The sequence below is a fragment of the Hemicordylus capensis genome, chromosome 4 (assembly GCF_027244095.1).
Source record: "Hemicordylus capensis ecotype Gifberg chromosome 4, rHemCap1.1.pri, whole genome shotgun sequence".
Classification (NCBI taxonomy): Eukaryota; Metazoa; Chordata; class Lepidosauria; order Squamata; family Cordylidae; genus Hemicordylus; species Hemicordylus capensis.
The window spans coordinates 221,942,267-221,963,558 of record NC_069660.1 but is presented as its reverse complement, the minus strand read 5'-3'; the positions used below and the strand labels follow the sequence as shown (position 1 = coordinate 221,963,558).

The 21,292-nt window shown below is 41.8% G+C and overlaps 1 protein-coding gene across 3 annotated transcripts in view; it reads right to left on the bottom strand.

Moving 5' to 3' along the window:
• SLC66A2 (solute carrier family 66 member 2) overlaps positions 1 to 21,292 on the bottom strand; it is a 97,620-nt gene that overhangs the window by 12,736 nt on the left and 63,592 nt on the right. For all 3 annotated transcript variants that reach the window (XM_053249465.1, XM_053249464.1, XM_053249466.1), the window contains one exon: positions 18,712 to 18,928. In XM_053249465.1, coding sequence (XP_053105440.1) covers positions 18,712 to 18,928 — 217 coding nt within the window. The remainder of the gene's footprint in view (positions 1 to 18,711; positions 18,929 to 21,292) is intronic.

Below are 21,292 nucleotides of genomic sequence, written 5' to 3'. Positions count from 1 at the left end.
ACATATCCAGCTTTCTGCCTTCCTTGTCTCCTGGATTAAAGATGAATTTTCCTTTAGACCTTGTCAGTGCAGCTTCTACTACCACTGAGTTTGGTGTAGGATGTTTGGGTAGGAAGGTGGAGAATCATCCTCCGATAGTAAAAATTCTCTAATCGTTTGGTAGGTTGTGGCAGAAAAGATGACTTTTTCCAATAGTTTTTTATTATCTCCATGAGAGCAGAGTTCATGGGCAAGGAGGCAGGGACTTGGGCACCCGCATCTATGAGGCCTAAGACCTTATCTATGTCTCCCTTCTGTTGTTGGTCCAACTACACCCCTAGGGCAGAGGCCATTCTGGCTATGTAGTCAGAATATAATTTAAGATCTTCTGATGGTGAAATAGGCTTCAGGTCTATTTCAGGTCATAACTGAAAGGGAAAAGATCCTGTGAAAGTTATTTCTGAGTAAGAGGCGTGCCTCTCCTCCTCCTCCAAGTCATCTCTATCAGAGTCTGATTGTTGACTATCCATCTGCAGTTGCCACCAGCTCATCTGGTGGCTACTTGGAGACGGGCCTTCTCCACTGCTGCCTCAAAGCTATGGAACATGCTCCCTGCTGAAAAGAGCCTCCCCATCTCTGACAACTTTTTAAAAGTCTTTAAAGATGCATCTGTTCACCCAGACTTTTAATTAAATATTGTTTTAATAGTTTTAACATTGTCTTAAAACATTGTTTTAAAATTTAAATTGTTGTAATGCTTTAACTTTTACTGTATCGTTTATTTATTTTTAAATAATGTTTTAATTTTTGTTATTTATTTTAACTGTTAACTTTTTCTATTTGTTTGCTTTGTTGTAAACCGCCCAGAAACATGAGTTTTGGTGAGTATAAAAATATGTTAAATAAATAGATAGATAGATAAATATCCTTGGAATCTTGGCCCTCTGGGGCAAAGGGATTCAGAAGATGTTCAGGTAGTTTCGACGGAATAGGTGTAGGCTGATTGGGTGGCAGCACAAGCACAGTAGAGCCCATGGCTGGTGGATGTGGCTTCTGAGACTGCACAAGCACTTTGGTATGCATATTGCCACCTACCCCGCATGTGCCCTGTTGCACTTCTTGACATTGAGTCCTACATGGGCTACCTGTATGTTCTAGAGAGTGAGACCAAGACCTTGACAAATAGCCGTGAGATCTTGTATAGGACTGGTACCTATCTGGATACGGGTTGTGGCAGTCATTATACGAGTCTCTTCTGTCCATTTCTTCTCTGTATCAATAGCCCTTTCTATACCAATCACCTATGTGCCAGCCTCTATTCTGTGCATAATATAGATCTGGTTGGTAGTAGTCCAAGTAGACTGAATCCATGGGGGAAACAGTCCCTGTGGTCCCAAGGCATATAGTATTGCTCATACTGGTCCCTGCATCTGTCTGGTTCTCAGGTTCGATGTCTTCCCAACCCACTAGCTGGCAGCATTAAGTCTCAATTCCTGTCCCTGGGATCCAAATGTTCGCTCGAGTCTGAAGAATGTGGCCAGGTGGGATGATACTCTGAAGAATTCTCTGCATCCGATGCTGCACTCGGTACCAAGACTGGTGATGGAGGATGTGTTGGGACCTTCCATTTCAATCCAACTGCTTTGGTACATATGGTTGCTTCAGTCCAGGCCAGCATCCCAAGGCGTTGGTGGCTGTGGGTCTGTCAGGCCCATGGAATTTGACTGCGGGTACAAAGTCTTCTTTTCTTCAGTTTGAGAGGGACTGTGGCAGTGTCCAATGGCCACTTCTGCTTCAGCAAATGAGGAAGGTTTTATCCCGCAGGCAACAGGGGTAGTAGCCTCTTCTTCAGTGCAGTGGCCAGTGCAGGCATGGCTGATGGACAAGTGACTGGCATGGGTTTTGAGGACAAGGCAGTTGGAGTGTAGGCCAGTGTGCTCAGTGTCAGGCACAGGATCTCTCATGGTACCAAAGTTATCGGTACTGGTATGGATTTTGGGGGATGCAGTGTCACCAAGTATAGGGCCATTGTTTGAGTTCCCGATGGAGCCTCAGCAGTTGAACAAGACATGGTTGAGCCCCTCGAAGCCACAATTTGTTGTGAAGAACAGGGGGCTTATTCCAACAAACCTGAGCAAAGGTGAGACACTCTATTCTTTCTGGCCTACTTAGTAAATTTCTGGCAATGGGAGCAAGTCTCAACTACACGTGCCTTGCCAAGGCAAAAAAAAAAAGTTTCTTGCTGTGTGTGTCCCACACACAGTTTGGTCCCACAACAGGCATACTTCTTGAAAACTACCTTACTCGCCATGCAATTAGGAAGATTTTATCAAGCCTCCCTCTGCAGCCAGGGAAAGGGGGGGGGAATAACGGGGGTGGGGATAAAATAAAAAACCGCTAACAGGGGTAACTACATGAAATAAAGTGAATTTGAAGCAACAGACCAATAGAAGCCAAAAAAGAAGAAGAAGAAAATGAAGGATTTTTGTTCTTTGTTTTTACTTGCAGAAGCTCAGAGAGTGCCCCAATGGTGTCGACAGAAGCATGGACAATGAAGGACTGAGGGGATGAGGAGAGGCGCAGGAGCACAGAGCAATGGGGATGAGGTTCCTGCCAAAAAGCAAGCACTGAGAAGCTTGAAAAGCTCCCAATGTGGTCTCCGCGCATGCACGAAGCCCAGAAATGTAAAGGCCAGAGACCACGTCAAACAAAAGTAAATTGTCTCTACAGTCCAAGTCATGGAAAAGAAGGTTTCAAAACATACATGAATCTAGCAGATGACCCTGCCTTCTTCCTCAAATGGACCATTCCTCCCCTGTATTCCCCTGTGCAATTCCTCCACTACATTTTCTTGTGCAAAGTGTTCATATTACTAGTCTCAATCCTAATAGTTTACATTATTATAAGACTCCCAGTGCAAGTTTCCCTGTTATTAGTGTCATCTGTCTACGGTCCAGCTGTTTATGCTAGTTTAACCCTTATGAGAACAAGGATTCATTATTAATCTAAATTATTTGAACTTTCAAATAGGCTGCAGAGATTTTGTGCTTGCTAAAGATCGTTGTTCCTCATCTTAACACACACTTACATGCAGAGAAAAGCAAAGAGGGTCAAGAATTCAAGAATGAATTCTTTTATGTTCGCACATTTCACTACATAAATTAAAGGGGGGGAGAGTATCTGCTTCCCTGATGCAATTACATCTTACTGTAAGTCATTAACACCATGTCTAATTTTAGTCACTGGATAATCAAGATGCCCAAACTCTTAGGCTCTTTCTGGAAAAAATGGGATAAAATTACATCAAGCATCAGCTTTAAGAGTAGTCTGCTGTACCAGTAAGCAAACAAAAAAGCTGAAATGCAAATGAGGAGAAATGTGGTTTGTATAACAATCAAGCTAGATCAATGCATCCCAAATCCAGATATTTGGAAACTAAAGATGATATTGTTAGTTTCATCTTCCAGAAAGTGGAGGGGAGAGTTGGAGAGGAAAACTAGCAAAGCGCAGAGTGCTCAGAAGAGATACATGCAGTTATCCAACTCAGTAAGGAACAAAATGTTTTATGAAAAACTACATCTGTTAAAGTTTGCAGTCCTGATGATTGCATTACTAAATAAAAGCATATACTACATGCAGTTTATTTAAATGGAAAGTTATTCTATCCATCTATACACACACACACACAGACAAGTTCTTGAACAAGATAGATCCACTGCCTAAATTGTCTCAAGTATATTTTCTTTATGACTTCCAAGGAAGGGGATTCTATAGCATGGCTTCACAACTTCTTCTCACGCGCACAAACACACACACACACACACACACACACACACACACACACTGTAACTTCCATGAGAGGAAGAAGCTGTGAAGCAGTGCTATAGAATCCCCTTCCTTGGAAATCTGAAAGAAAATAAACTTGAGACAATTTAGGCAGTGGATATATGGTTCAAGAACATGTGACGGGATAGGCCAACTTGGCCCCTTCCAGGTTTATTAGCAACTCACCCTTCCTTTGCACGGATGAGGGACTCAAAATCTTTGGATAAGGACTCCAACAAACTGTGTTTTTAATCCCAACAAAACCTCAGCTCCAAAATGGTATTGCAGCTCAAAGCTCTGTGATGTGGACACAGTGCTCCACAAGATCAGGGGCTACCCCATTCACAGCAATGCTGAAACATACCCTGTACGCAGCTCAGAGCATATGTAAGGCACCCTCTCTGCACTATTTGGGGCAGCTGCTCCCATTACACAATTCTATGTGCATTGGAGCACCTGCATCAGAACATACACTAAAGAAGCACCAAGCATTCTGTTCATAGGGTCAAAAGGCCTATAAGGAAATCTGTGCTGGCACAAATGGAAATCCATAAACCAGATGAAAACTGATCTAGACAGCCACTTGCAACTGTACGTACAAGCAGCAGCATACAGGATCAGCTCCACAACCAAGTGGCACAACCTACACAATATGGCCACTTTTCAGGGATCTGTATGGTTTAAAAAATTGTGTTGATGTCATGACATCCTAGTCATAGTATCCTTGATTTTTAAAGAATACCCCTACCTGTATCTCTCCTACCTGCCTCATGCACATCAGAGCTGCAACACTGCTCCATGCAGATACAAATTACACAGATTTCAACAATAAATAATAACCACACTACTTTTTGCAATGTTATGTTAAGTAGATTGCAGATACCTTGAATTAAGCTGAAAAAAATTGATATTCTGAAATTAACAAGTTCCTCGTGTCATCTAAGGAAATCTCTCTTGTGCAGGGTGTCTTTCTTTTCTCCAGGGAAATTCTAGTCTAGGAGTCTAAGAGAGGTTGAGGGAAGGAGGTGGGGGGCAGCCACTGCAGTGCCATGCCCACACACACAGATGAAGATGGCAGAGGAGACTCCACATCTCCATGCTATCTAAGGGAGGCAGGAGCACCATTCAGCATATGGTTTGGGAGGTCCTATGCCCTTCACCCAGCTTTATTGAACTTTTTTTTTAATGCTATTGGTAGAGCAGAGCAGAATTGCATCCCTAAGATTAAAAACTTGTGAAGTGCCCCTCCCTTTCCAACCTTTCAGCAGTGGCTTTGATTTCCCTGAGCTGTATGGATGGGCTTTGCAGATTTTAATTGGGGGTGGGAGACACAGTGCAATACTAAGTGTGGTGTAGAATCACTAGTCTAATTCCACTTCTAGCTACTATGGAGCAGCAATGCCTCATCAGCATTAAAGGGCCCTAGCATGGAAGCAACTTTAATGTGGCTTTAATGAAAGAGGTGTAGAAGATCAGAAAAGGCAGGCTTACATCTAGCAAGGAAGCTAAAGCAGTGAAAACCTAAGACATGCAAACTAAGAAGTCATGGGGAATTTAGCTGCAATCAAGAAGCAGATTTACTCAGGTTGCACACACAAATTTTGACTTTCTGAATGAACATTCATGCCTCTTTTGAAGGCCGACAGTGTAAATGCTGGTCAACTATTAGAAGTTCTAATTTTGAAACTCATTCCAGCATGCCTATGTGCACAACCTCTGGAAGGAATTTCTTATGTCACTTTGCAGCAATCTCTCTGGCATTACAGCAGCACAGAATCTCAAGAGGAAGCAGTACGTGCAGCCCTCATCTATCACAAAAACAAGTTAACTGGAATGGGAAAGGGAGCGCTCCAGTGGTTATTTTGGGAACTTTGGCATGAAGCAGAAACTATATCCTTGAGTGAATGGATAGCATCATCTGAGAGGCTTGTTACAGCCAACTGGAGGCGGTGGGAGGAAGCAACCCTTCGGTAATAAGGTATGATGAAGTTTTGCAAAGAAAGATGATCCAGAGTGAACTCTGTGTCACATGCATGGAGCAAATACATCATCATCTTGGAATAAGTCCATGAATCATTGATGGGGTTTTTTTTTTTGTTTTGGTTTTTTAAAATGAGGTTTGATTCTCATACTAGATAGAAAGCCAAAGATGCTCCTAAGAACCTAGCCCATCTTTTTGAGCACCTTTGGGCAGTCAGATATTTGTATGAAGCAGCACATATGAGATCTGGGCAGATTCTAACAATGCCAGGGAAATCTTGCATTTATTGCAGGGAGAGGGAAGAGGTTGCCCTTGTTTCATAGAATCAGCTCCAATTATATGAGTATTGCTGCACCTCAATGGCTAATTGCACAGACACCATGCAACAAGGATAATTCGTGATGTAGTTATTTATTTATCTATCTATCTATCAAATTTGTATACTGCCACAAACCTTCGTCTCTGGGCGGTTGTAAGCTGTAATGCAACAGTAGATCTGATAACACATATGTCATGTTCACTATTTGTGCAATGGACAGGTCATACATGATGGTGGCCCCTACTCAACTGCCTTGAGAGCACATTAGATCTCTGCTGGGACCACTGCACACAGAGGTGGTGGGGGCTTTGCAATGCAGTACCCCCACAAGAGTGGTCTGCAAGATTTCCATGACAACAGCAGCACTTTTTTCCAATATACCGCCATAACAAAAATCTTGCAGGACTAAAGACTACTCACATGAAAACGCTGGTTCACTTGGTCATGCCTCCACCTCATTGCTAAGGGGCCACTGGTATGTGTGATATCGGCCCACAGCTGTGGAGAACATGCACCCAAATTGCTATGCCACGGCATACTTCAACAATCATCAAGAGTTTGTTTACTCTTTTATTTACACGGACATCCAGGCACAACGATTCTCTAATTATTTCTGTTCTCGAAGTCAACAAACAGTGTAATGAGATATTATTACTGCTTTGGGGGACATTCTTGCAGGCTGAGGGTCATAACAGAACCCACTATTATTAATATAAATTTCTTTAATCTTTCCTTCTGCAACCCCCTCAAGAAAATATGAATTTATAGAAGTAATTAAATATTTAAACTCTTCGTTCAATTTAGTCAGTGATTCATATCTCTATTTTATTATATTAGCTTGATGGTAGGCTTAGGCTATTTAAATATTAGGGGGATTTCAATTACTATGGTTATTATGGAAGTGTGTGTGTGTGTGTGTGTGTGTGTGTGTGTGTGTGTGTGTGTGTAATCTCCTAGTGTAACTAACAATCTGTATGGCATGAATCAAAATGCAGTAGTTCATGTGACTGCTAGTGTAACTATTAAAAGGGTGGGGGGGATACAAAGTCCCTCATCTGGCTATGAGGTGTCCCGGGGAGACTGCCACCATCCACTTTTTAATATGAGTAAATTCATCCTTCCAAGGGAATATTCTGGGAGAGAAAGTGGAAAACTCCTCCCTACAAGAAAGGCTTGAGCAGTCTTAGGCCTTCAAGAGCATGGGACTAGGGCAGGATCCAATAAGAGGTGACACTCTTTAACAACAACAACGATTTAAAAACAACTGGGTGATAAGGAAAACTACAAAGGCATCAGCAATCGCTGCTTCCAGACAAGTAAAACCCTTCCTCAGGAACTGCAAGAACCATGAAGTCAGATCCAAGCACTTAAACAAAAATAAATTCCCTGACACATCCAGCTAAACTGGTCCCTATCCTTCCTACTTACTTCCAAGTAAGGAACTTCCAGTTGATTCTCAGCCCAAGGCTGTTAGTCTCCCCTTTCTTTACAGTAGTTGCTGATCACTCCAGAGCCTCCTGGGAAGAACTTAACTCCATGGGTTTGGATAACTTAATGGAGGAGAGGTCTATCAATGGCTAGTAATCTGAGGGCTATAGGCCATCTCCAGACTCAAAGGCAGGATGCCTCCAAGTACCAGTTGCAGGGGAGTAACAGCAGGAGAAAGGGCATGCCCTCAGCTCCTGCCTATGGGCTTCCAGTGGCATCTGATGGGCCACTGTGTGAAACAGAACTAGATTAGCCTTGGGCCTGATCCAACAGGGCTGTTCTTGCACACTCCTCCCCTACTCCTCTATAGGTTGTTGTCCAGTCAACCCTGCCCCTCACTCTGGGTTGGGCTATAGGGATTTGATTCTCCCAGGCTCTCTTCCTTATTTGGAGAAACCCACTCTCCAAGCAGTTACTTTAAGGCCTAGTCCTCCTTCAAGCCTGGCAATCACTACAGCTAGTGAAAATATCCTCAGTTAATTTTCATGCTTTAATGACACCCTTCAACGTGGAAGCTTTTTACACATTAAGAAAACACCAGGGAGTTTTATAACTCACCAATGCAGTTGCCCTCTACTCTTCATACGTTCTTTCATGGGCAGCTTCTTATAAAGTAAGTGCTCTATGTAACTAAAAATTGCTCACTGCTGCAAACATTATAAGCGGTCAAGGTAATTTGTTTCATAAGTATAAGGTATGCATACTCCAAAATGTTCAGTATGACAGAAACAGAACAACAATGTCTTGGAGTTTCCACTCTTGGTGAGGTGAAGGAACCCCAAACAGCAAATCTTTGGAGCTGCTGCTTGCAGAAGTTCCTTTTGCCAGCAGCCGCCTAGGTTGAGGCTAAGAGCCCCAATTCTTGATACAGCTGCTTCATGTGGCAGAATGCTAAACTTCCTTACCAGAACACAGAGCTCTCAGCCCCTGGAATGGCCCCGGCTGGCTATTAGAAAGCATGCACATAGCCACCATTGTGACTGGGCATACTGCTGCAGCAGGGCCCTGGGTCTCTGGGGGCACCCCCAGTCACCCCCACACCAGACACTTAGCCCAAACTTGTGCCAGCTGCTGCCATTTCTCAGCAAGAACAGGTGACCCCTTTAAGTGCTTTTTTATTGTCTCGTCAAATGGTAAAGGATTTGTGTATCTGTCTTGTCCAGTATTCTCTACTCTGGCCAGCGGTGTCTCTCCAGGACATCACACAAGGGTGTTTCCCATCACCTGATCCTTTTCAGTGGAGATGTCAGGGATCCAACCTGGGACCTTCTACATGCAAACCATGTGCTCTGTCACTGAGCTATGGCTGCTCCTCTTGCTAATGTGTGGTACTTCTTCCTTCTGAGAAGACTGGAAATAATAGAGTTCCTTCTGAAAGTCTGTTGCATTCATTTCTCATTTGAACATAAACAGTACAATGGCCACTTGAAAAACATATTATAGCACTGAAAGTATTTCAATGATTTCTCTCTTGCTTTGTGCTGACATAACAAAACTAAATACAGCAGCAGCAATTTCAGCCATTCGATTTTCCTGCATGTGCTGCCAAAAACTTCAAGGCTCTCTTCCCATGACTCATCTACGTCTGCCTGTGCACTTCATTCATAACTGTGGCCCATTAATCTGCACCAATATGGCATTTTGTGATTAAGTGGGGCTGCTTTTTTTCTTTTTCTTTTTTGCAATATCTCTTTAAAAGTACATGTCTGAAATAACAACAAAATATAAGTGGGAAGTCCCATAGCTTGCATTAGCTTTTGCCGCATTCATGCTTTTACTGATATAGCTTTTCTGGGGCAGATGTCTATGCTCAGGTCCTCTAGCATAAAGAAGTAATCCCAGGAATACCAGAAGACAAAAGGAGGAGATGGTCTTACACCAAAAGAGAGAAGGCTTGGAAAATAAATTACAACTGATGAGAAAACATTCACAAAATTAAGAGTCTCACCTCAACCAAAGAAACACAATCTGCTTTTAAACACAGCTGTACCAGGACTTCAGAGAGAGCAGCCTTCAATACATGGAGCAGAAGCCATAAGAACATAAGAACAGTCCTGCTGGATCAGGCCCAAGGCCTATCTAGTCCAGCATCCTGTTTCACACAGTGGCCCACCAGATGCATCTAAGTCTTATGTTTATATAAACATAAGACTTAGATGCATCTGGTGGGCCAGAAGAGTTGTCTTCTCAGGAACACAAGTTGAAGAAAGTTTGTGCAAGTGCACTTCCCTCCTCAGCACAACAGCAGCCCCTTGCATCCCCGCCCCCACCCGGAAATCCACACCTGAAGGTGTGGAGACCCCCTGCAACAGGACTGTATGGTGCATGAAGAGCATGAAGGCAAAACTCACTTCCACACTTTGTGCAAAGAGAGAGCTACTTAGGAGACAACTCATGGTAATTTTTGATTCGACAGAATTATATTGGGTTTAGGAATATGCATTCAGCTCTATGTAAATTATATTCAACACTACATTAACTGAAATGCCTCCTCACTTGGAAGCTGTGTTTTATCAACACAGTTTCTCTCCCGGTACACCTGCAGTAATCTTTGGCAGCTACTAGTATATGGCATGCCAAGAAGTCCTGCTGCCCTCACCAGGTTAAAGTCTGGACTGTGTGACTTCATCAGGGCCAAATTAACCTGCTAAACTATGTTCCAATTGGTGTATCATTTCCATTCCAGTTGACAGACCCCATAGTCCTACAAGCAATTAGCCATAACCCTCAGAGCCACAGCTTGATCAGGTGTACACTGGTACCCATCTCCCTCATAAGCATCTCTCACAACATGCAGTAAGGCAGAAAGGCATGAAACCTCCAAATGCTTCATTACAGTAAAGTGAGCAGCAAAGGTTGATGAGCTGATGATAGATCGATAATGACCTTTTCATTCATGTACAAGGTCTGTTTGGTCCTACATATATGTAAATACATAGTAGTGGAAGGAGGAAGGTGGTGATGCCAAAGACAGATGTTGAAGTTGAGGTATCAGATACATATGCAATGGAGGAAGAAGGCAGAAGGAAGAGTGGGATGGTGGAGCAAGATGCCAGATGTGGGTGATGCAGGATGTCGTGGGACTTATGAGTTTAATAGGGTGGCAGTAAAGGTAAGAGAGAGGTGATGGAGGTGGGACAGGTGATAACAATGGTTGCAACAGTGATAGTGAAGACACTAGAGGAGAAAGCAGAGTGCCGATAAATGATTTAGTAGCTTCTGAAGCATCCGAGTAAGAAAATGGTTCTGGTAGAAGGATAAGTGATATAGGCGGTGGTAGTAGAGGAGGATAAGAGGAGGTGGTGGTGCTGATAGTAGTAAAATAATATTTTTGGCAGTGGATCCTCATCCAGTTTGGGCACTATTATCTAGAGGTATGCACGAATCAGATTTTACTATTTGATTTGAGGTATTGATTCATTGAAAATAGGTTTTGATTGATTCATTGAAAATGATTGACTCATATTGATTCATTGAAAATAGTCAGTTTAGCCAGCTTTCTTTACAAATCAACCTCAAATTTTTCAAATAAATTTGAGCGATTTGAGCGCCATTTGAGGCTATTTTTTCTGGCGAGAGCTGGATAAATGGACCTCAAAATGGTAGACCAGTCCTCTGAGGGAGTGCTAAATCTGGAGCAAACAGCTAATCCACCCACCAACCCCAACCGGTAGTCCATCTTTCCCTGGAAAAAGAGCACCATTTTGAAGCCCATTTTTCCAGCTCTCCCCAGAAAAACCAGGCCCAAAACGGTGCTCAAATCACTCACATTGATTCGAGTCAAATCAGGAGCGATTAATCAGACCCTTTATTTTAAGGGTAATTCAATTTGAGGTTGAATCACTAGAATCACCCCGATTCAACTTGGATCAATTTGAGGTCTAACTGCACATCTCTACTATTACCACCTTGTACAATTTTATGAGCTATCTCCATGTCATATTCTTTTATTATGCCAACATCCCAGGGTTCTGAAATGATGCATTTATATCCTGGCTCTTTAATCAGAGATGATGTAAAAGAAATTAAATATAGTCTAATCATCAATCACAAACTGAATTCCCCTTTATAAAACAATTACCTTCTATTAAAATACCCATTTTAAATAAGAAAAGACTAGTGACTTGCTGGAGTTCTGAACTGAATAGAAATTAAGTAATTCTTTCCTTGATAGATGTGGCTAATGTGCTATTTCGGGAGTTCTAATATGTAGTCAAGATTAGAATGGACATTAATAGAATTCCAACTGCACTGCCTAAATTCTCTGTTCTGAAACGTGTTTTACAGCCCAACAGAGCCCCAATGTCCTATTAAATAGCAACTGGAATGAAGAAGATCTAGAAAAATCAGCTTATAATCGTTCATGTTTTATTTAGCATATGTTCAGAACGTTTAATAAGTAATTAGAAAGAACTCAGTTTGGGTTATTACATTCATGGAAAGTATTCAATTTAGATTCTTTTCTGTTCTGGCCACAGTTGCCTACTGTATAAGCCTGTTCCTACTCATAATATAATACAGACATATTTTTACATTCTGATTTATTTCTCTTCCTGTTCTTTTTATGAAGTTTGGAACTTTCCAGCAGTTATAAAAGGCACAGCTGGATGGAATGGCCCCTTGCAGACAGTGGACCTCTGTAGTTCTGTACTTTGCTACAGAACACAACCAAGGAATAATAATTGTATTATTGTACATTATACTTTATCTACTTTCAGGCTCTCAGGAATATAGTCATTTTAATTTTCTTTATGCGACCTGAATGTTTGATGCTTGAAAATTCCCTGGCTGTGTCCTTAGAAAATATGGTGTTGCTGCATCAGACCAAAGGCCTTCAGCACCCTATCTGCAACAGTCACATTCCTCCAAGGTCCAAGGTACATTTTATGTAGGAGATGAAGGAGCAACTCGCTTGGTGGTTACTTTCTCCCTTCACTGAAATACAGCCTTGAGAGCAGGGGCGTATTTAGGGTAGGGCAGGCATGGCACGTGCCCCGGGCGCCACTTGAAGAGGGGCACCATTTTTTAAAATTAATTTTGTTTTAAATGGCAGCCAAAAACAAAATGACCACTGCACATGCTCAAATGGCCTCTGTGAGGCCCTAGGTCATGCCAGGTCTTGCAGAGGCCATTTGAGCATGCATGGTGGCCATTTTGTTTTCAGCGGCCACTTTAAAAAAAAAAAATTTAATGGCCACTGCACATACTCAAATGGTCCCTGCGAGGCCCTATAGGCCAGCAGGGGGAGGGGGAATCTTTGCAGACCCCCACACATGGCCTTTAGGAAGCCCCCCAAAGGGGCTACAGGTAAAAAAAGAGTAAAAAATTAATATAAGTCACTGTACACGTATTTAGTTTGGCACTATGTACAGAGTCAGGGCTTGTGAATACTGAGCTGAAGCTTATGAGCTAGGATTGTATTCATTTGCTCTTACTTTGCTTCTTGTGATAAGTGAGTTAAATGTGATGTCTTAATCACATGGCTATTAATGGTGAGTCTTTGAATCAGTGTGAAATCCTTAGTATTAAGGCCCACTGGGAGTTTCTTGCTCTCTTTCTCTCATTTTAACTGTCTTTCTGAAATACTTGAATGTATTCCAAGCAGTGACACAGTTTACTATGCATATCCTTTAATTATCTTCAGAGTATCTGGGAAAAGTCAAATTCTCCATTTATCTTTAAAACTTATGTAATAGTGATGCTACAATGCATAGTAGAGAATTAGACAGGCACTTCTGTTTAGTTTTCCAAGTACACCTCCACGTAGTATTTGGGTATTTCATGAGCCCCAGCATACTGAAATTTGTAGTTTTCCATCATTTTTTGGTCTGGCTACACGTCCACTGCTAAATAGTTTTTGAAATATTAAAAGATTAATGAGCTTGACTTGAATTTTTGAGCAGATATTATGGTAAAGTTATCTGAAAGATGGGTGTCAGATGTTTGGACAGGGGGCACAATTTCAGTGCTTGCCCTAGGCGCTCTTTTCCCTAGATACGCCTCTGCTTGAGAGCAGAAGTCAATGCACATGTGCAACGTTTTCCTGATCAAAATAGCCCTCTGAAGGTTCTGCACTTCAGAGGGGCAGGGGGAAGCTGCTTCCAGTGGGGAAGAAAGGGGAAAGGAAAGAAAGAGAAAAGCCTAACCTGGTCCCTGCCTACTGTTTCCCCACTACGTTTTCTCTCTACAGGTTTTCAAATGCATGTTTGCAAAGGAAAGTACATATCTGAAATCTTACAAGATGGAAACGTTGCTTGTGGAGGCGATTTGGAGCTGAGTGGGGGATAGGGAAAGTTTCTTCCTCCTCCTCATATCCAAGCCACTTCTCTGCTTTAAGTCACACCCACAAGCAGCAGCTTTTCCTGATCTAAAATATTTGAGTGGGGGGGGTGTACACACATATGTATGTACGCAACTTGTAGTTCGGGTCTCAGGCATCCATGGCGATTACAATCTGCCAGCAAAACTTGTGATAAATTGTGTAGAAAAATCACAGCTCATTACAGGCAAGCCAGCAGCTTCTGTTCATGCTGAGCAGATGAAGGTAAATTCATAGGACCTGTGGGCTAGACTGAAGGACAGAATAGCAGGGGGAGGGGAGAATGTTGGCCCGCAGCATAAAAGAGATTTGAAATAACTGGCAGAACAAATTCAATGAGGCTTGTGCAGGAGCAACAAACCCACTACCCCAAGTGGACCAGGTCCATTTTGGATAAATAAAAGTGGGGGGATAGTGGTTCTTTCTAGAAGTTACAGTAAGCTGGAACAAACATTTTCTAAGGCCAACACTGTTTTATTACAATGTTATTCAACTGACAATTTATGCAGATAAAAAACTTTTTCTGCTAAAAGAAATGCATTTTAAAATATTAATTCTGAATCCCTGCATTGTTTTGCTGTACAAGGAAACAAGCTGGCAGGGAGACTACTCCTTTACTTTTATTAAATAATACATATGGAAAACTGAAAGGGCGTTGCTTAGGTCCCAATAGTGTTATTAAGAAAAAGAAAGCATACGGTTATGAAGTACTGAGTTATCAAAAGGCATAATTAAAACATTACTGCACTTGAAAGGGAAAGCCAGACCCAGCAACAACATGACTGACAACTGACAGTAAAAAAAAAAGAAAGGTTTAGTCCTCCCAAATGCCACAGGTACAGAGTGTGGGTGCAACATAAACATACAGACAGAAATGTGCAACTCATTTAGTGCTGAGAGGGATACCAAATTAAAAAAAAACCCTTAGGCAAGAATGGGGGAGGAAGAGGAGAGAAACCCATAGCACTGCTTCAAACATTTCTTTCTGACTGAAAAATAAATTTAAATAAGTAACAGAAACGTTCCAGAATGTAACCAGATAACATTTTCACCAAAAAAAACCCCCAAAAAACCAGAAAACCCCTCTTTTAAAATACATAGCTTCAATTGTACCTGAGAAAACAGCAATGCAAGTCTATACCTACAGGAGATGTACACATCCCAGAAATACCAGCATGTTGAGTATAGGCAACAGCCTTACTAGAACCATTTTGGTTGTTTCAAACATGTCACACTTCTTACATGGAAAGCGCTAGGAATGCACGGTGACCACACATATATCAATTTTGCTGTGTGAACACAGGCTTGATTGATTAAGTGCCATCAAGGTATAGACACGTCACGGCATCTAAATATCCTTCCCAAGGCCTTCTTTGCAACCCTACCAAGTGCTAGTCTGTGGCATATTTCTTGACTGCTGGTACCTTTACTGTTGGTCAATCCTAAAAGGCAGAAACTATCCACCACTTCAATGTCTTCATTATCAATTCTGAGGATGGTTGCTGTACCTATTGTCATCTTAGTCTTCTTTATATTTAGTTGCAGTCTCATTTTTTTTACTGTGCTCCTTGACATTCATTACTAGAGCTTGCAGATCATCTGCATTCTCCGCTATCAGAGTGCTGTCATCAGCGTAACGCAAGTTATTGATGTTTCTTCCTCCAACTTTAAGCGTGGGCTCATCTTCTTCCAATCCAGCTTCTCTCAGTATACGTTGAGCATATAAATTGAATAAAGAAGGAGAAAGTATACAGCCTCGTCTTACTCCTTTGCTGATCTGGAACCAGTCTGTTTCACCATGTTCCATTTAGACTGTGGCTTCCTGTCCTGTGTACAGGTTTCTCATGAGAACAGTGAATATTCTCATATGGTTTTCTGACTAAAAGTGTCCCATTCTAGTCCATTTTAATTCACTGATGCCCAAGATATCAATCTGTAGTAGTAGTAGTAGTAGTAGTAATAAGTTTATTGCGGTCACAGACCAGATTAACAAACAATAACAATTAATAGCATTAATAAGAAAATTCAGGAAATTTCAAAGTTTACAAAATCACTAACTGTTCAAATTACTAATACAGTCTTTACAGAGCTTCAACGCCACGAAACAAAACTTTGCCACATTATCTGAAATTACAGGTTTAAAATTGGTCAGCATAATTTTCAAATAAAATTGGTCTGTGTGACCAGGATAAATGGCTAATATAGGAAATATCAATCTGTAGTCAATTCATTTCATCTTTCACTGTGTTGAGCTTTCCCACATTCATGCTTCTTAAGTTCCCATTGTAATTCTGTCTTTGCAGCTTCGGATTTTCTTTTCCTGCACGGCTACATCAGCTGCTAGACGTCCAAAGGCTTTAACCGCATCATAAACACCATCGGTACTTTGAGAGATCCTCAGCTCTTCCTCAGTAGCATGTTGAGTACCACCCGACCTGAGGGGCCCATCATCCAGCACTACATCGACAATCATTCTATTTTGTCTATCCACGTGGTTTTCTTGGTAACATACAGGAGTGGTTTACCATTGCCCTCCTGCGCAGTATTAAATGATGCCTTTGTCATTATCACTGTAATGATCGTCCACCTCCAGCACCTTCCTATATTGCTGTTGCCCAATATAGGTGCCTGCTTGCTTTAGCTGGGCAGCTGGAATGACTTTCGCGCCTTGGGTGACCCTCCTAGGAGTATACTTCCCAGTGTACTTCACTCATCCCTCCCAAGAACACCTTGCCCCCGCCACCACAATGAGGCAGCATAGCAGGACTTGGGGCAGTGGAGAGGCATGATTGAAAACTTGAATTAGCTGCAGTATCTTAGGGTATGTACATGGTGCATACATGCAGCAAAAGACATCACTATATACTTGATTTCCCTCCCTGTGCATGTGCAGTCATCACATGCAATAAGCCTGCATGCAGTTTGCTTGTTTCTTTCTTACACAGAAGCACTTTAATAGGTTTGCACTCATAAAAACTGAAGTGATAATCACTAGATTAAAAATAAGAAAATAAGAAAACCAAGAGCAATGTAGTCAATATATATTTTTTTTGTCAGATCAGATGATTTAGAGAGGGACAAGGATTTTGAGAGAGTACATATACAATGCTTCTGGGAGGACTGCATTTGTCAGCATTTCTGATGACATCAAGGACAGAAACCATATCTGAGCAAAGATTAATCACTGCCCAGTGAGAACAGGAACTTGTAAAAGGGCTTTTTAGCAGTCTCCACAAGTGACCTCCAAATAATTTATACTTAAATGATAGGTATACCATTTTGCAATAGGTATATCACTTTGCAAAAATCTTCAGAATTCTATATCACAATGGCAAGTAACAGATTCCCTATGTATATACTCTACATTTTTTTTTAAAAGCTATCTTTTTACCCCCCAAAAAAATTCTGAATTCTGCAACATATTAAATTGTGCAGATTAAGTACATGTGTTTATTTTGCATAATTTACTCTGCTTATAAAAATATTTTTCTTCATAGATTTAATGCATAAAACCTGAAAACCTAAACACAGAGGTTCAAAGATGGCAAACATTTCAATGTGACACATCAGCTTCAGTTCTATACAGTAGTAGCTGAAATGTGCTCTTAATTACAATAATGTTATTGTATTTAAGAGCAGGTTTCAGCTGATGTGTCACATTGAAACGTTTGCTATCTTTGAACCTCTGTTTTTAGGCTTTCAGGGTTTATTTACTCATTAAAAGAAGTCTTTGAAAAAGAAGATTGTGGATTTTGGAAGATGCATATCTCATCGCCATTATACCGTCTGCTTATAATAGCCATGCAGAGGGACCAGAAACTTGCAATGCAAAGCACTGGGAACCCCCTACTGAGTCTCCTACTCCCCACCTGTAGTTCTTATTCAGAGAGGAGGCCAGTGTGCTTTTGTCTGAATTCAGACAAGCAACCGCCTTGCGGGGTGAGGGAGTGGAACTAGAGGTCCTGATTCTGTGTTATGTCTGAATTCGGCCATAGACTTCAAAAGCGTGTGAGCAATCTGCAAAACTGTACATGCTGCAAAAGAGCATTACTTTTAACATCTGGAATACTAATGCTACTGTATGGAATCCAGACCAAGTGTAGCACAAGCAGATCGCTTTTGCTCTACTTCCTCCCCAGGGGGTGGGAGTGGTATCCAGATATTCCCCCTTCCTTCTGCAGCCCCCTGTGCCCCCCCCGCAAAAATGTATGTTCATGAGGGCTGGGAGGGCTTCAGAAGCAGGTGTGGGTGAGGGCTCAGGGAGAAGTGGGGATTGCCAAATATATATATCACACACACACACACACACACACACACACACACACACAGCTAGTGGAAAAGTTCCACTAATACAGTTCTTAATCCGAGTAGAACCCATTCAATTCTGCATACAATACACACACTTTTGTGCAAATCTCCAGATACACAAAGCTCTGCCTACCATGATATGTGCCATATTTTCTAGCCTTGAAAAAGTATTCCAAAGTTACATATAAAATTACATGTACAGTATATGTACTCACTCACTCTATATTCAGACACCATGTGTTCATATTACATTGTGCTGGATTTTCTCCAGCTTCCCTAACTTTAGCATCAACTGTGGGATTCCCACAGTCCTCTGCCAGTGCTGTCTTCAAAATACAGGGGCTGTGCCAGAGTTAGCTAAAGATGTGGTGCTGTTTTCCCATTTAATTCAGGGTAGTTCTGGGGTTGTTGCTTAAGCAAGAACAAACAATTAAACATGTGAACAGAGCCAGAGATCTAAGGGAAATGCTTATGATAAGTGTACAATCTTACCTCATTCCTTCAGTTGACCTATTCTGATAGTTACGGAAGAGCTGCGGGATGCCAAGCATGGCTTCTGTGAACACAGCAAGGAAGCCCAGTGTTTCAACAAAGATAACTGAGTCAAGAGAAAGGTAAGTGATGTATCCTGTTACTCCAGTGAAAGTCAGAACACACTGCACATAATCTGTAAACTTGCTCCAGTGCCAGAAATAGTTCAAGTCAAAATCTGAAAGACAAAATACACCAATAAAATAGACAGATTTATCAACTCAGTTAATATCACTCTCTCTTTTCTAAACATTGAAGAAGAAGAAAAATGTAAAGAAAGAAACTACCATAAACAATTGAGCTGGATAATATACAGAGAGCTTAGGATACATAACACACATTAATTAGGAGCAATAATTAGCAATAGCAGTAGTAAGCACAGGGAAGGAAGTATGTAGTGATGTCTAAAATGGAAAATATGTTCATGGTATATTGCAGGGTAGGAGAATGATGAATTTGGAAATGACACTTAATACACTTCCAAAAGCCACTTAGAACGAGCCAAACATAGTTATCCATGTAGGAAACACACCAAGAAACACAGGATCGAAACAAGCACCATGCTGGCTAGATATTTATATATACACATGGCTGTAATCATGAAGTGCAGCAGAGAATATAACCACCAATACAAAAATCTAACAGTTATTGAAGGATCCCAAGAATCACACAGCTGCTTTATACGATTATTTTTCCAACCTGCATTGGCCTTTTCAGTCAATCTGGCAAATTATACCTCTTGAGAGTGGTTCGAGTGTCCAGAATAGATCCATGCTTTGGGGCAGTGTGTGAAAGAACAAACTAGTCATCCCCTTTGTGGGGAGATGCATATGCTCTCGAGGCAGGTACAACTCACAATATGGGGAACTCATACAAATTCTACCTTGGTGCACCCTCAGAAGATGCAAGTCACTCTTGGGCTTATAGTTAAACTGAACATCAGTTCACATAGGTAGACTATGGAGGAAAAATTAAAGCCAATGTAACTTGTGGGGGTGGGGAAACATTATCAAAGTTAAGCACCAGGGGTTCCCAAGCTTTAAAAAAACAAACAAAAAAAAACGTGTACCACTTCTGTCAAAAACTTTCAGCTCAGGAACTTCCCATAGAGATTTAGAGAGAGAATACACACTTAAATGTTACAGTTATGAGACAGTCTACTTCAGTCACTGGCTTAAATCCAGACATGAGTACTCAGTGCTAATTTTCTGAAGCCTGTCAGGTTGAGGAGAGGGGTATGCTGAGCTTCAGCACGTAGCCAGCCATTCAGGAGCAGAAGAGGAGGAACTTCACGCTTCTCTCTCCCTTTCTGCTGCAGACATTCTGCTAAAAACACATCAGCTTCAAGTCAGCAATTCTCAGATGGGGAACAAAACGCACAGCTGCAGCATGGGGAGGCAGGAGGGTTCTGAGTATCCCCTCAGAGCCCTTCAAGTACCCCTGGGGTACTAGCACCCCCTAATGGGAACCCCTGTTATAAACTATCAAGTGAATACTTAACTGAGCAACTAAACAGAAATCTATTTTGGTAACATAATGAAGGTGCCACCTTAAGTGGCACAGTGGGGAAATGCTTGACTAACAAGCAGAAGGTTGCCGGTTCGAATCTCCACAGCTACTGTATTGGGCAGCAGCAATATAGGAAGATGCTGAAAGACATCATCTCATACTGTGTGGGAGGCGGCACTGGAAACCCCTCCTACCAAAGAAAACCACAGGGCTCTGTGGGCGCCAAAAGTCAAAACTGACTTGATAGCACACTTTACCTTTAACATAATGAAAGTTTTGTTAGGACACCACTAGCTCTCCTCCACCACCCCCAAAGTAAATAAATAAATGTCACATTTCTTCAGAATTTGTTCCACTGCTCCTTAATTTTGTTAGCCTTTCCTCAGAAATCTGAACTAGTAATTTGTATCAATGTTTATAATAGGTTACAGATGCTCTGCTAAGCAATAAGGATGTGCATGGAACTGGTTTGGCGCTCCTTTTCTGGGGCACCGAACTGGTTCAAAGGTCCTGCGTTCAAGCCAGTTCGGAGGACAGGGGAGTCACTTTAAGGGACAGGGAAGGTGCTTCCTACCTGCCCATCCCTGCCCTGCCACTTTTCCCCCACCAGCACTCTCCTAAACAGCATGCGTACTGGGCTGCGGAGTTCCTGCTTGCAGCACTGTTCAGCATCGCCATGCCCATGGCCAACGTGCGTGCACTCTCCCAGGAGTGCACAGACCAGTTCCATGCACATCCCTACTAAGCAATTCTGATATCTGGTCAAGTAATTGGTTCTAAATGCCTTAGAAAGGGTTTAAATACAATTGATAAAATTGTATTAAATTTTCAGCATAAAATATATTTACAGCATAAACTTACAGCATAAACAGTAGTCCTGTAAAAGCTTCCTTCAAAGGCTTGCCCCATGCCCTTAGAGTAAGAACAAAAGAACAGCCTTGCTGGATTAGACCTATCTAGTCTAGCACCTATTTCACACAGTGGCCCACCAGATGTCCTGGGAAGCCACACGACCAGGAGATGAAGGCATGCA